The sequence below is a fragment of the Anomaloglossus baeobatrachus genome, chromosome 1 (genome assembly GCF_048569485.1).
Source record: "Anomaloglossus baeobatrachus isolate aAnoBae1 chromosome 1, aAnoBae1.hap1, whole genome shotgun sequence".
Classification (NCBI taxonomy): domain Eukaryota; kingdom Metazoa; phylum Chordata; class Amphibia; order Anura; family Aromobatidae; genus Anomaloglossus; species Anomaloglossus baeobatrachus.
Window position 1 is genome coordinate 265896108 of NC_134353.1, and position 16413 is coordinate 265912520.

General features: G+C 48.8%; 1 protein-coding gene across 50 annotated transcripts in view; it reads left to right on the top strand.

The window, feature by feature from the left end:
* The window catches only part of ANK2 (ankyrin 2), an 812025-nt gene that overhangs the window by 628162 nt on the left and 167450 nt on the right, over window positions 1-16413 (top strand). For 46 of the 50 annotated variants that reach the window (XM_075349554.1, XM_075349661.1, XM_075349525.1 and 43 more), the window contains 5 exons: window positions 10940-11038; window positions 11261-11359; window positions 12029-12226; window positions 12574-12672; window positions 14300-14398. In XM_075349554.1, coding sequence (XP_075205669.1) covers window positions 10940-11038; window positions 11261-11359; window positions 12029-12226; window positions 12574-12672; window positions 14300-14398 — 594 coding nt within the window. The remainder of the gene's footprint in view (window positions 1-10939; window positions 11039-11260; window positions 11360-12028; window positions 12227-12573; window positions 12673-14299; window positions 14399-16413) is intronic. The other 4 variants (XM_075349627.1, XM_075349859.1, XM_075349841.1 and 1 more) reach the window with 1 other exon arrangement.

Consider the following 16413-nt stretch of genomic DNA (forward strand, 5'->3'; position numbering starts at 1 on the left):
GATCGCCGGGCGATCAGCTGATCGTTCACAAAAGCTGGCTGCCGGGCGATCAGCTGATCGTTCACAAAAGCTGGCTGCCGGTAAAACAGTAAGAAAACCCCCAAAAAACAACGGATTGTTTTTTTACAGCATCAGTCACATCAGTTGTGCCACTATCTGCAAGGCATCTGTTGCATCAGTCACACAACTGATTGTGACGGATGCAAAACAACGCAAGTGTGAACTTAGCCTTACTTTCACCCTCATTTCTTAACAAATACTGCAGCACTAGCAGGGACATGTGTAGGCTCTTAAAAGATCAGACTAACAGGAAGATTTCTCCTGTCCATGACACGTCTCTGCAAACACTCCCGCCACCCATTGTGCTGTTACATATTGTGCCCCACCTCAGTACCTTTCACACAATAAAGGAAGAGCCCGGACTGCTGACCCGAAGGGGCTTAAGGGAGGGCTACATGACTAGGAGGGATGCCAGGCCATAGGGTTAATAAGGGGTTAATGGAGAAAGTCAGTTTGGGCGCGAAATTTGGGGGTGGTGCTAAGGGGCAGTTAGGATCAGGGGTCAGTTTGATTGGTCAGGGGGTGGTGGCTATAGGGGGTAGTATATAGGGCAGGTCAGAGGGGGGGTGGGTCATTCCTACCTGGACGGTGACTGGAATCGTTGTGGCTGGATCCCGAAGATGGAGGATTTCATGGCACAGATGAAGAGGATGGCGGAGCAGCGTGGACAGCGTTGGATGGACGAGCAGCTCCAGCGATGGTCCGGCGTCGGCGAGGAAGATGGGACCCCCCTGCCTCCGAAGCGGCAGCGAAGAACTCGGCCCCCGGAGCGCCTCAGCCCGGAGATGACGCCGAGGAGCCGGCAGCGGAGACGGAGCCCAAGTGGATGTGCGGCGGTGGATCCGGGAGCCGGAACGTCGCGAGGCCCCGGCCGGAAGTCGGGCCGCGGGCGCCAAGGCAACGGGGCGGTGAGCGACACGGCCGGCCTCCCCTCCTCTTCCGGTTCGCGGCGCACGGCAGTGACGCGCGCGTCGCGGCCGCGTGACCCGGCGCGGTCACCTGACCCGTCGCGGTCACCTGACCCGTCGCGGTCACCTGACCCGGCGCGGTCACGTGGTCCGCTGCGCTCACGTGACCCGGCGTCCCCTGGTGCTCCGGCGGCCTCGCCTGACCGAGCGCGCTCACCTGACCCGCCGCGGTCACGTGGGGCGGCGCGGTCACGTGGGGCGGCGCGGTCGCGTGGGGCGGCGCGGTCGCGTGGGGCAGCGCGGTCACGTGGGGCGGCGCTGTCACCTGACCGGGCGCTGTCACCTGACCGGGCGCGGTCATGTGACTCCGCGTACTCACCCGTCCCGGCGCGTCCCCGCGATCCGGCAGGCTCGCCTGACCCGGTGCGGTCACCTGACCCGCCGCGGTCACGTGGGCCGGCGCGGTCGCGTGGGTCGGCGGGGTCGCGTGGGCCAGCGGGGTCGTATGAGCCAGCGGGGTCACGGGGGCCAGCTGGGTTGCGCGGGCCAGCGGGATCGCGGGGCGCAGATGAGGCCACAGTGGCGGCGGCAGCAAGGTCCAGGAGCAGAGCGGGGCCCCTGCAGGAGCATGGGGTCCCAGTGTCGGCGGGGGAGTCCGTGCGGAGACGGCCCGGATCAGCGGGGCCCGGCCTGGGATCGCAGCGGAGGGACAACGATGGGACGGCGTCGGGATCAGCCGGAGCACGCGGGGATGCCGGACGGCATGCCCCAGGCGGTGTATATGTGGCGGAGCCAGCGTCTGGATCGTCGCGGAGGATGGATGGTGCTGCGGGCGGACGGGGCCTAAGGTCGAGTCTGCCGGACGGCGGGCTCCCTGGGCCTGGGTCCAGTGAGGACGATGAGGCCACCCTGGAGGAGGACGGCGCGGAGGACGGCACCGGGGACCAGATCGTGGAGGTCGGCGAGGCGGCTGGAGTGCGACGCGGAGGACATGTGACGGCTGTTTCGGGATCTTCTCGGAGTCAGCCTGGTAAGACCACGGTTTCTTCTATTTCTCGTGCATCTGGTTTGGCTATGGATGGTGTGTCTGGTGATATGGATGGCGTGCAGGGCGTGAATGTGGTTGGTGGTACGGGTGGTTTACTTGGTGGCCCGAGTGGTGGGCGGGTCGTGAATGTGGTGACGGGTGACGGCAGTGTGGCATCCGAGTTGTTGAGGTTGGTCAGGGGTTTGTTTGCCCCTGTGGGGGGCCCTAGCATGGTGTGGCAGGGAGCGACGGGGCAGGAGGTTGCGACTCCTGCGGTTGGAGGGGTTGCTAGTGGCAATGCGGTTGGTGAGCCGGTGGTGGCGGCTCCTGCGGCCCCAGCTGCGGCTCCCGCTGCCGCAGCTGCGGCTCCCGCTGCCGCAGCTGCGGCTGCAGTGGACATTGTTCGATTGGATGACAAGGCGAGAGGGGAAGTGTATGTTTGCTTTGATGGCCCGTTGGGGGCGCATCTGAAGCAGGAGACCAGGGAAAAAATATGGAAGGATGAATATGTTGAAATATTCTCATTGCTTCCGTTGGAAAAGTTTAATCTGGATCGGGTTAAACCGGATGAGAGCAAAAAGGACGAGGAAGAACGGCGGCGTTATCGCCTTATTCCCCGCACTTTTCAGAACTGGTTGCAGGCCTTTGTGATACTGGCCGGTGTGGTGGGGGAAAAGGCTCCGGATAACTGTACGGCGCTTTTTTGTTATCTGGATTCTATCTGTGAGGCGTATAGGACCTATGGGGGGACTGCTTGGCTACGGTATGACGAGCAGTTTCGCCAGAGGAAGGCGGTCAGACCCAGTTTACGGTGGGACCACAAAGAAATTAGTCTATGGATGCGGCTGATGGCTGCGCCGAAGTCGGCATCACAGTCCTTTCCAGGGGGCACCGGCGGGGGATCATTTGGCACCTCGTCGGGGCCCAAAAAGGGCGTTTGCTGGCAGTTTAATGAGAAGGAATGCCGGTTTGGGTCTTCCTGCCGATTCAAGCACGAGTGTTCGGGCTGTGGTGGCGCCCACAGTCACCTTAAGTGCTTCCGGAAGGGAAAAGGAAAGGCCGCTGAGTCTTCGTCAAAAAGGGAGGACCCCGGTGAGGGTAGATCGGATGGCGCCGTTTCTAAGTAGATACCCGGATCGGGGGTCGGCGGAATTGTTGAGTGACGGTTTTAGTTTTGGTTTCAAGATACCGTCAGTGGTTAAGACGGGAGAGATTCGTTTAAAAAATTTACAGTCGACTCGCCTACATGGTGAGATTGTTGCGGATAAGTTACGGAAGGAGGTGGAGCTTGGACGGATGGCGGGGCCTTTTGATGCCCCTCCATTGCCGGACTTGGTTGTGTCCCCGTTGGGGTTGGTCCCGAAAAAGGAACCTAACAAGTTTCGGCTCATCCACCATTTGTCCTATCCTACTGGCCGGTCGGTGAACGATGGTATTGATCCTGAGCTGGTTTCGGTTTCGTATGTCCGTTTTGATAAGGCTGTGGAATGGTTAAGGAAGTTGGGTTGTGGTTCGCTTTTGGCGAAAACGGATATAGAAGCGGCCTTCCGCCTGTTGCCGGTGCACCCGGACAGTTTTCACCTGTTGGGGTGTTGGTGGGAGGACAAGTTTTATGTAGATTGTTGTTTGCCTATGGGCTGTTCAATTTCATGTTCTTATTTTGAGAAGTTTAGTTGTTTCTTGGAATGGGTAATTAAGGAGGAGGCGGGTCTAGATTCAGTGTTGCATTACTTGGACGACTTTTTGTGCATGGGGCCTGCGGGATCCTCGCTGTGTTCCCTTTTGCTTCGGACAGTGGAGCAGGTTGCTCGCCGGTTTGGCGTTCCGTTGGCGCCGGAGAAGACGGAGGGTCCGGTTACGGTTTTGAAATTCCTGGGTATCGAGCTGGATACGGTTGCCATGGAGTGCCGCTTGCCGGAGGACAAGCTGGTGGATTTGAGGCGTTGCGTTCAAGGGGCCATTGAGGCCAAGAAGATTCGTTTACGGGACTTGCAGTCCCTGTTGGGGAAGTTGAATTTTGCGTGTAGAATATTGCCGATGGGGAGAGTTTTTTCCCGTCGCTTGGCTCAAGCCACCACCGGTGTGTTGCACCCTTTGCATTTTGTGCGTTTGAAGGTGGAGCATAAGGCGGACCTGAGAGTGTGGTCCCGTTTTTTGCAGCTGTATAATGGACGGTCATTGTGGCTTCGTGAGGTGGTGTCAAATGAGGAGTTGGTGCTGTATACGGACGCGGCGGGATCCAGTGGTTTTGGCGCATATTTTGGGGGGAGATGGTGTGTCGGCAGGTGGCCTGATTCGTGGCGGGTTTGCGGTCTGACTAGGAATTTGGCCCTGTTGGAACTTTTCCCTATTGTCGTGGCCTTAGAGGTTTGGGGACAGGATTTGAAAGACAGGAAGGTGCGTTTCATGTGTGACAACCTGGGGGTTGTTCAGTGTGTTAACAAGTTGACAGCTGATTCCCCCCCGGTGGTGGATCTCTTGCGTCATTTGGTGCTGAAATGTCTGGAGTTGAACTTGTGGGTCTGCGCTGTACATGTGCCGGGGGTGCTGAATTCTGTGGCTGATGCTTTATCTCGCTTCCAGTGGGACCGCTTTCGAATGCTGGCGCCGGACGCGGAGCAGCAGGAGACCGTATGGCCCGTCTGGTTGTGGGACCTGGTTTGCAGCCGGCCTGGGAATTGATCCGACACTCGGTGGCACCCAGTACGTGGCGCAGCTATAATTCAGCGTGGGACCGTTGGCTCGAGTTGGTTGATGAGGTGGGAGGTCATGTATCTGAAGGTGACAGAGTTTATTTAGTTTTGTTCATGTTGGGCAGGGCTAAGGAAGAAGGCCTTTCGTGGTCGGCCGTGGCGGGCAGGTTAGCGGGCATTTCCTTCTTTTTCAAGTTATTGGGCTGGAAGGATGTTACGAAGGATTTCTGGGTGCGCCAGGTGATGAAGGGTTACCGGAGGGCGGGGGCGCGCCGAGACCTTCGGCGCCCGGTATCTTTTGAGCTGCTGGGCAAGCTGTTGTCGGTGTTGCCTCGGGTGTGCTGTTCGGAGTATGAATGCCAGTTCTTCGGGACCGCTTTTGTTTTGGCCTTCTTTGGGGCGTTTAGAATTAGTGAACTGGTGAGCAGAAACACGAGGAGTCACGGAGGTTTGTTGCTGGAGGACGTGGAATGCGGTATGGATGTGGTGCGGTGTTGCTTGAGACGGTCAAAGACGGACCAGCTGGGTAAAGGTCGGATGGTGGAACTATGGGGTGTACCTGGTTTAGCGGAGTGCCCTGTCAGATGGCTGTCGGCGTTTTTAGAAGTGAGGGGAGCTCGCCCGGGGTCCCTTTTGTCCCACCAGGACGGGTCAGCCTTGTCGAGTTACCAATTTGTCTGCATCTTTCGGAGGTGCCTGCAGTGTTGCGGTCTCAACGAGGCTGAGTTCGCGTCGCATTCCTTTCGGATTGGGGCTGCGACTCAGGCGGCTCGTTGGGGTCTGGGCGCGCAGGCTCTCCGTAAGATTGGACGATGGGACTCGGCCAGGTTTAGATCTTACGTCCGGCCGAACTTGTTGTGAGCTATTGGTGGGGAAGGGGGGGGGGGGTCGGGGGCGGTATTTGTTTGGTAATCATTACCCATTTTCTTCCTCGTGCCCCCCCCCCCACCCCCTCTGTGTTGTCACCTTTTGTTTTGTAGGTTTACCGTTGTTGGTGTGGGTGCTCGGCCACTCATACGTGTATTGGGGGGCGTTTCGTGCGGGAATACGACCGGACGGCCGCCAGTTGGGGGTTCCCAGAGAAAAGGCTACTGTGCGATGGATCGGGGTAAGGGGCATGCTGTGGAGTGAGGTGTTGCCTACCTGGCGCCACCATTCGCAGCTGGACAGAGCACCGGACGTGGTAGTACTACACGCGGGTGGGAATGACCTGGGTCTCCGGGCTTCCAGGGACCTGATACAAGACATAAAATGTGACTGCCTGCGGCTCCTGTCTTCCCACCCGGGTCTAGTAATTGTCTGGTCGGATATGGTTGCGCGGCTGACATGGCGGCACGCCAGGTCGGTGGAGGCAGTAAACAGGGCGCGAAGTAAAGTGAATCGGGAGATTGGGCGGTTCATTTCCCGGGTTGGGGGTGTCTCTGTTCGGCACCCGGAGTTGGAAGCGGCGTCCGCCGACTTGTTGCGCCGGGACGGGGTCCATTTAAATTCGGTGGGAAATGATATTTGGGCCTTAGGGCTGATGGAGGGGCTTGAGAAGGCTTTGTTGGTGTGGGAGGACTCGCGCGCACAAGGGGTCATGCGAGCTCGCGGTGGCGGAAAGGAGGGGGGTGTCTGAAGGTGGGGGTTTGCACAGAGGAGAGGACGGAACCCAGTGCCGGAGCGGGTTACCTCTAGCGGTGCAATTGTTTGGTAAACGGGTCCTTGCTGGGTTGAGTCTCAGCGGGACATAGTGGGGGCAACATCTGGCTTGGGCTCTCGAGTCGGTGTGTTGCGGCTGAGGGTCAGGAGACGGGCTGATGTTGCAAAGAACATTTTGGTTAACCTTCAGGTACCCCCCCCTTCCTTTTTCGGGTTCTTCAATGAAGAGTTGTATTGTTACATGGCTGATGTTTATGTTATGAATAAATGGGGCTGCTGTGGCCTTTATATTCCAACGTCACACAGTGTTTGTGTTTATTTTAGATAAGAACCCTAAGGGGTAGGGGGTTGTTGGGGAAGGTCAAAGGCCTTCAGTCAGACATTCCGGAGTCAAGGAAGAGCCCGGACTGCTGACCCGAAGGGGCTTAAGGGAGGGCTACATGACTAGGAGGGATGCCAGGCCATAGGGTTAATAAGGGGTTAATGGAGAAAGTCAGTTTGGGCGCGAAATTTGGGGGTGGTGCTAAGGGGCAGTTAGGATCAGGGGTCAGTTTGATTGGTCAGGGGGTGGTGGCTATAGGGGGTAGTATATAGGGCAGGTCAGAGGGGGGGTGGGTCATTCCTACCTGGACGGTGACTGGAATCGTTCCCGCCCGCCCGCCCTAATTGTGGATTCGACATCGATGAAGAAAAGAAGGAAGATCGAATTTGTCGCAGCGGCGGAAAGGAGGGGGGTGTCTGAAGGTGGGGGTTTGCACAGAGGAGAGGACGGAACCCAGTGCCGGAGCGGGTTACCTCTAGCGGTGCAATTGTTTGGTAAACGGGTCCTTGCTGGGTTGAGTCTCAGCGGGACATAGTGGGGGCAACATCTGGCTTGGGCTCTCGAGTCGGTGTGTTGCGGCTGAGGGTCAGGAGACGGGCTGATGTTGCAAAGAACATTTTGGTTAACCTTCAGGTACCCCCCCCTTCCTTTTTCGGGTTCTTCAATGAAGAGTTGTATTGTTACATGGCTGATGTTTATGTTATGAATAAATGGGGCTGCTGTGGCCTTTATATTCCAACGTCACACAGTGTTTGTGTTTATTTTAGATAAGAACCCTAAGGGGTAGGGGGTTGTTGGGGAAGGTCAAAGGCCTTCAGTCAGACATTCCGGAGTCATGGTTTCCCTCTTTGTGCCCAACATGGTACCAGTGCCCAGCAAAGTCATAGTTCTCCCCACATTAATAATTCCTCTAAGTGTGCTCACCACAAACTAAAAATGCTTCCTTTGTGCCCAACAGTACTAGCACCCTCATTTTTGCTCCTTATAGTAATGATACCCACTTTCTGCCCTTACGTACCATTGTAGTGTTCTTAAATATGGTGACTGGCTTGTAATTAAGGTCAGCTCACTCCTTCAAGAATGTGGGCCCCACTGGATTAGGGGCATTGTCACATCTGCAACTGCTATAGCCTTGTCGCTTTTACAGACTTTTCCTTAGCATATAATTCTTTCATTGAGAGGATTATCTTTATTCTATCATTTCTGAACTTTACGTTCTTGTCTGCTAGAGGGCAGCAGAACACAATCCAATATAACTGCAGTACAGCTCTTGTAGAAAACAGAAACCATTTCTGCATTTGGTTCTAGAAGGTTCTTGTTATGCAGTATATGGATCGTGCTTGCTCTGTCTGAGATCTTTGTGGATGCTGGGAAGTAGCAGCTTTACTATTACATTAAATTCATTTTTTCTATTAACTTATCAAATAGACCAAAATCACGAGTTTACAGTGTTGTTATTAAGTGGGTGTCTTAAGAAACCCTAATCTGAATTATGGGAGCGATACTTCCATAGGAACGTTTTGCAGCAATTTTCTATTTTCCTGCTAGGAAAAAAAAAATGCATGTCTGTGCCCTTGGAACACTATTAATTCACTTAAAAGCCCACCCTTGGGTAAATCAGATAATGTCTCCTCATGAGGATGTGAATTGGGGCATATATGTGGGTTGAAAGATATTGATGTTAATAGTGTAGCACAGTGCAATACTAGGGCAGTTAATTAGTCTCTGACATGTCCTCCCTATCTAAAACTGTATCTATTGAAACCTGGACTTCTCGTGTCTCCTCGATCTACGAACCTTCCTAAACCCAATATTACCCTTTCCATGTGTGGTTCTATAATTACTTCCCAGGAACATGCCCACTGTCTTGGGGTTACATTTTACTCAGATCTCCCCGTAACTCCCTTTATCCGATCACTCACTAGCTCATGTCATCTCCACCTCAACAACATCTCTAGAATTCCACCTTTTCTTACCTTTGACTCTGCAAAAACTCTTATGGGCGGCACGGTGGCTCAGTGGGTAGCACTGCAGTCTTGCAGCGCTGGAGTCCTGGGTTCAAAATCCCACCAAGGACACCATCTGCAAGGAGTTTGTATGTTCTCCCCGTGTTTGCGTGGGTTTCCTCCGGGTACTCCGGTTTCCTCCCACATTCCAAAGACATACAGATAGGGACTCTAGATTGTGAGCCCCAATGGGGACAGTGTTGCCAATGTATGTGAAGCGCTGTGGAATTAATAGCGCTATATAAATGAATAAAATTAATTATTATTTATTCATTCCCATCTGGACTACTGCAACTATGTACTAATTGGTTTCCCTATTACTAAACTCCCCCTTCTCCAAACCATCCTGAATGCAGAAGCCAGATGCACATTGCTATCCAACCACTAAACCGATGCCTCTACCCTGTACCAGTCATTTCACTGGTTGCCCATCTGCTACAGAGTCCAATATAAACATATCATGCTCACCCACAAAGCTCTCTCTACAGTTCTACACAATGTTACACCTCCATCCTCCTCTCTGTCTATCACCCCACCCCTGCCCTCTGTTCTGCTAATGCTCTAAGATTGACATCCTCAATTTTCTGAACCTCCCACTTTCTCCAAGACTTCTCAGGAGCTGCACGAATTCTCTGGAATGCATTATCCAGGACAATTTGCTTAATTCTCAATGTCCACAGTTTTAAGCGTGGCCTAAAAATGCATTTCCTTAGACAAGCCTATCATCTCATTTCACTTATCTAACTGTACCTGTTTTGTCCTTACAAAACTTTCTTTCAAATATGGTTCTTTTTATCATCTGTTTATATCCTCCATTCACTAAATTGCACTTTGTACATGTATTTGTACACATACTGACTGGTGACCAGTTCATGCAGTGATATGTGAATACCCTATTTATTATACTGTTGCCTGGACCAGAAAAAACAAGCACATATTACCATTTACCTATTGTGCCTCCCCTATTTCCTCATAGATTGTAAAGCCATCACTCCTCTTGGTATCTGTTGAATTGTGTTAAGGTGGCTTTACACGCTACGAGATCGCTAAAGCTATCTCGTTGGGGTCACGGGATTTGTGATGCACATCTGGCCGCTTTAGCGATGTCGTTGCGTGTGACACCTATGAGTGATTTTGAATCGTTGCAAAAATGTTCAAAATCGCTCATCGGTGACATGCCCCCCCTATTCTCGATTATCGTTGCTGCTGCAGTAACGATGTTTGTCGTTCCTGCAGCAGCACACATCGCTATTTGTGACGCCGCTGGAACGACAAACATCTCCTTACCTGAGTCCACCGGAAAAGGAGGAAGGAAGGAGGTGGGCAGGATGTTCCGGCCGCTCATCTCCTCCCCTCCTTTTCTATTGGGCGGTCGGTCAGTGACGCTGCTGTGACGTCGCTGTGACGCTGAACGAACCGCCCCCTTAGAAAGGAGGCGGTTCGCCAGTCACAGCGACGTCGTTGCACAGGAATGTGCGTGTGACGCTGCTGTAGCAATAATGTTCACTACGGCAGCGATCACCACATATTGTGCCACCGACGGGGGCGGGTGCTATCGCACGCGACATCGCTAGCCGATGCTAGCGATGTCGCAGCATGTAAAGTACCCCTTAGTATACTTGAACATGTTGAGTTTTTCATTCACTTTGCTGGTACTGTAAACTGCAATGTTTTACCCCTGAAAAAAGCGTAGAAAAAAATGTGGCCAGGACAAACATGTGAATAAGCCCTAAGACCCTGCATTTTTTTGTGCAGTGAAAGCAATCATCATCAAAATCTCATTATGGGAACTTATTTTAAAGGGGTTGTCCACTACTTTGACATTGATGGCCTTTCCTTACGATAGGTCATCAATGTCTGATTATCCAGGGTCTGACAGGCCGCACCGCTGCCATTCAACTGATTTTGGTCTCGGCGGAAGCAACAGGCAGCCGGAAATGCTCAGTTCCGGCGCTGCTCTGTCTTCTGATAATGGCCGGGTACTGCACATGCGCCTCCTATTCTAATCAATGGGAGGCAGAGGTGTGCCACGGCCGCTATCAGGAGACGGAGCAGAGCTGGAACTTAGCATTTGCGGCCACTTGTTGCTGCCGCCGGGATTAAGATCAGCTGATCGGCTGGGGTGTGACATGTCTGACCCCAGCTGATCAGACATTGATGACCTATCCTAAGGATAGTCCATCGATGTCAAAGTAGTGTCAGAACATTTGTCTTTTAGCTTATAAAATGACTATATTTGCAGTTTTGTTCTTAAATCTAGTTTATTGTCTTTATTTCTGCAGAAGGGATTTACCCCATTGCATGTAGCTGCTAAGTATGGAAGCCTAGATGTGGCCAAACTCCTCCTACAACGCCGTGCACCGCCTGATTCTGCCGGCAAGGTAAATCACCGTGGTTAGATTTCCATTATATGAGTAGACTCACGTATTTGTTGTTTTACGTCAACACTGTCCATATGTTGTGTTCTCACTGGTACATCACAACCATGTAATTACATAATTACTTTAATATGCATTTTATGTTAGTATTTCCTACAGTGTAAATGTCTAGAGCTTCTTCTTCACTAACTGGTTTAACCCCCATAACAAACACGCCCTTTGCAGAATGGGCTCACGCCACTCCATGTTGCTGCTCACTATGACAACCAGAAGGTGGCGATGTTGCTACTGGAAAAGGGAGCTTCTCCCCATGTCACAGCCAAGGTGAGAGTCTTATATCCAAGGTGGCCAGATCCACTGTTATTTTTAGTAGTCTTTAGTGTATCTTTGATGACAGTGGTATGGTGAGGGGTAAATACCGTAATTACCCGGGGGTTGCTTGTTGTTTATAGCGAATATCTTTTTACTGACATCTTTAGATAAAGTTCTGTATTATTTCCATATGCTTGAGCATATACCGTGTAGTATGGATTTTATCTATATGTCTTTTGGGGTGAAACTAGGATTAGATCCAATAAGGTAGAGAAGTAGACTTCTATATACCACTTTTACTTTTGGGATCCATCCCCAGATAATGAGGAAAGCCCTTTTACCGCTACATATAGTGGATTGCACCTTCATTCATATCACTGCACAGATTCCGCTACTGTCTTTGGATATACAGTACTGGAACATATCTATTAATTAGGTGACCCCTAGGAATCACCGCTTTACGATGACTTTAGTCCATTCATCATTTCTTGGTAATGTTGCCCACCTCAGCCTTGTGCATGCCCATCTGTCATTATAAAGTGCACATTAAAGCATCTGGTATTGCACACCTACTAGAAAAACACTCTTAATAACAAGCATGGAGTAGGAGGTGGTGTCAGTTTAGGCGTGCCATAATAGCATTACAGGGGAGTACTGAATTTGATCATTTTAATGTTGTAGAACGGTTATACACCTCTTCATATCGCTGCCAAAAAGAATCAAATGCAGATTGCCACGACATTACTGAACTACGGAGCAGAGACCAACATTCTCACCAAGCAAGGCGTCACCCCGCTTCACCTGGCAGCCCAGGAGGGGCACACTGACATGGTCACTCTGTTGCTGAACAAAGAAGCTAATATTCACGTGGGCACTAAGGTAAGATTTGTTTCAGAAAAAGCGATCAATGACTTTACTGTCAAGACATCAATGTATGATAATAATTGGAAATGTGAGGTTCCAAAGTAAAGGAGATTGCCAGGATTGGGGCTTATTTGGCTCATCCATGACCCATCTTCTCAATGGGTTTCTTACTCACAGATTGTAATTATTGTATTCATTCTGTAGTAGAAATTGGAAACATCCTATACACTAATTTGCAATGAGCCTTCAGGCAATGTAAACAAGCGGTTTGCTACTAGGACTTATCACCTGACACATCATTGGATTGGCCTATATGATATATTCTTATTACTGTGGATTATTCTTTTTTCTAATGCATACAGAATGGACTGACTCCTTTGCACCTAGCAGCCCAGGAAGACAAAGTGAACGTATCTGAAATACTAGCAAGACATGGGGCAAATATGGATGCTCAAACCAAGGTAACTATGTAAGGTTATCATTCAGTCATAGGGTGCATTATGTAACTATAGGACCAATGGTAGGGTTTCCTATAAATGCATTTTTCCAAAGACTAGGTGATAAATGTATGATTGCTTAAGTGACCAAACTCTTGAAACCTCAACTTTTACAAGAAAGTGAGTTCCAAAGTCCCTTGTCTAAATGAAGTGGCAGTGTGCATACATGGATATTAGCCATTCACTTCGAAGTGACACATGAACAGCTATCTTCAGCAGTCCCATAGAAAGTGAATGGAGTGGTGGTCACACATACAGACTACTGACGTGTTTGAAGCAGGGAACTTTGGAACTTCTGTTTTTGTGATTTGTGAGGGTTCCAGTGGTCGGACCCATAGAAATCAGATATCGTCCACAGTATTCTATGGACACGTGACAAAAGTAATTAGTGTAAAAACCCTATAAAGTGCTTGGCTAACATACCTCCATTGTCTTGCTGCACTCATTTAATACTTTACATATCCTGGAAATGTCTACATGAATTTGATAAAATTTGGTTGCCTTGCATAGACACAGTGATTACTGCTATATAAATAACAATGAAATGCTTTCTACACGTAAGTAATTTGGTGTCTAATGGCTAGGTCAACTTTATAGATTTGTGTACGTATGAAGGAATGAAGAGATTTCTGTATGGTTTGATAGGGTTGTATGTGTCTGATGCATTTGATCAGTTGTTAGAGCTACGTTTTTATACTTCCTCCCTTGGCATAATTGACAGCATTCATAGATTCCACGTCCCTATCATATTAGGACTCTTGGCATGTCAGACGAGATTTTTGACGGTCTGACCGTGATGAGGATCATATGACGGCTGTAGACCTCTATTATACTCGGTACAAGAGTCGAGTCTGTCCAAACATTCAACTTCTCGTTACAAGTAATGAGCATGGTAGTACTCGCTTAGCACTAAGTTATATTAAAGGGGATGTCCACTACTTGAATAACACCTACTCATTCCCCTTGTTCGTTCCCGTAAAAATATATATGCTTGTAATGATCTCTGGTGCGGCTTTGGTTCCAGCGATGTCTGAAGCTGCATTCCTGGGGCCCACATAATATTGTTATGATACGCGAGCCCCGTGACCAATCAGCACCCGGTGTCTGTCTCCCGCCTTCGGACATTTGAGCAGGATGTGAGCGCTGCTCTGACTTCCTGCTCAAACATCCAAAGGCAAGGTGATGGAAGCCGGCACTTACTGGTTGTGGGGCTCGCGTGTCATAACAATGTCATGTGGGCCCCGGTTACGCGGCTTCAATCATACTGGAACCACGGCCGCATCGGAGATTATTTTAGGCTTATGCATTTTTACGGAGGTGAACAAGGGGGATGAATAGGGGTTGTCCAAGTAGTGGAAATCCCCTTTAATGGATAAGAAATATCTTATGCATTGCAATAATTTATTTGTGCATTGCTAGTATACAGTTCAATAGATAGTTTTGTCAGTAAATAGCATTTTTTTTTTCAAATTGTGTCTGTATATAATGTTTTGTTATATTATATTTTGGGAAAATTAGCTTTAATCCAGATACTAGCCACAAGCTGATATCGGGGTTTCTGGTTTTTAGTAAATTATTCTCTTTTTTCCAGTTGGGTTACACACCACTAATTGTCGCCTGTCACTATGGAAACATCAAGATGGTGAACTTCCTTCTGTCGCACGGAGCGGGTGTCACTGCTAAAACAAAGGTAATGCCACGTCTTTACACGTCTGATACGAACGTACATTGAGGGTTCATTGGGTTTCTCATACCAGAATGCTAAGATCTGTCACTCATTATGTTTCTGATTATCCGCCTTACATGTGTTATACATTAGGGTGTGCGGCAGTGCTGTCCTCAGCAGAAATACACTGTAAACAGAAAACGATAAGTCAATTAATGTAGGCTCCCATCCCACATTGTATAGGGATATACTATTGTATATAATATTGTAAAGGAATGGTCCATAATGAAGACGGCGAGTTGTTATTATGCTGCACTTGGACTCTTTTAGGAGATATTTTTTGAGTAACTGACGATTCTAGAACTTTATTAAGAAAAAATGTATTTACCTGCAGATATAGTGACGTAAATAGCATTAAAATCATGGTAATGTAGAACGTCTGCTCAACTGTGTAGGTTTCGTGCCCAGAAAAGGGACATAAGTCAAAAGAGTAAAATGCAAACTTTGGCCCTGAAAAGATGAAATGCTTACTAATTGCTGCTCAAATGATATTTTATTAAACTTCGACCAGTGAAAGACAGATTGAAGTCCAACGTTTTGGCCATAGAGGCTTTTGTCATGGCAATCTATACATGCCATACACAAAAATAAGTATAGCAATACATAGGAAAAAAAATATTACAATATACATCAAGTGATAATAATTCAGAAAAAAACATAACACTAATAATGATTATAGGGCGGCACGGTGGCTCAGTGGTTAGCACTGCAGTCTTGCATCGCTGGGGTCCGGGGTTCAAATCCCACCAAGGACACCAGCTGCAAAGAGTTTGTATGTTCTCCCCGTATTTGCGTGGGTTTCCTCCGGGTTCTCCGGTTTCCTCCCACACTCCAAAGACATACAGATAGGGACTCTTGATTGTGAGCCCCAATGGGGACAGTGTTGCCAATGTATGTAAAGCGCTGTGGAATTAATAGCGCTATATAAATGAATAAAATTATTATTATTCTCAAAACAAAAGGATGTTCTGTGGATCGTTATAGGTTTCCATTTATACCTACCGTACTTTTTTTAATTCATTACCCATGTGGTTATTATACCCATTTGTTTTGAGAAGATCTCTCTGACCTATCTTTTATATAGATTGTCTCTCTGACATATTTTTTTTCTGATTTATGATTAGTCGATATATATTGTAATATTTTTTCCTACCTATTGATATACTTATTTTTGTATATGATATTTATAGATTGCCTTAACAAAGGCCAACACATTGGATGTTAATCTGTCTTTTACTGGTCGGAGTTTAATAAAATATAATTTGAGCAGCAATTTGGAAGAATTTCCACTTTTCAGTGCTGAAGTTACCATTTTAACATTAAAGTCATGCCTGAATGGTTTACTAGAGCAGGGGTTACAGGGAGAAAATTAAGTTATATATATTCTCTCTGCAGCCACTCACTGCCAGTCAGCAGGTTGGAGCAAAGACTATTATAATCACTCCTCACTATACAGTGAGCGCGGCTGTAATCAGTCCCTGACACTTTGATTGACAGCCTGCTCTGTATATAGATATTGCATACAATCACAGCACTGTGGTTGTCAATCAAAGTGCTGAGGAATGATAACAGAGTGCTCACTATGAAGTGAGCAGTGACTGTAACATTTCCAGTTCCACAACTTTAATAACTCCCTGTGCCACCATAATGACTGGAAGCAAGAGGCTGCTCCAGTAAGCCAGCACTATACAGGATTTAAACACTATTACATTCAGATGACCCCAACATGTGCTGATAAATAGTATTTTTGGAGGTGACTGATCAAGTCCTCTTCTATAAACATATTTTGTTTATTATGCTTAATTATATAGCAGCACCATATTATTATTATTATTATTATTTTATTATTATTTATTATTATAGCGCCATCAATTCCATGGCGCTTTACATGTGAAAGGGCTGTACATAATAGGGACAAGTACAATAATCATAAACAATACAAGACACAAACAGGTACAGGAGGATTCCTATTTCATGCA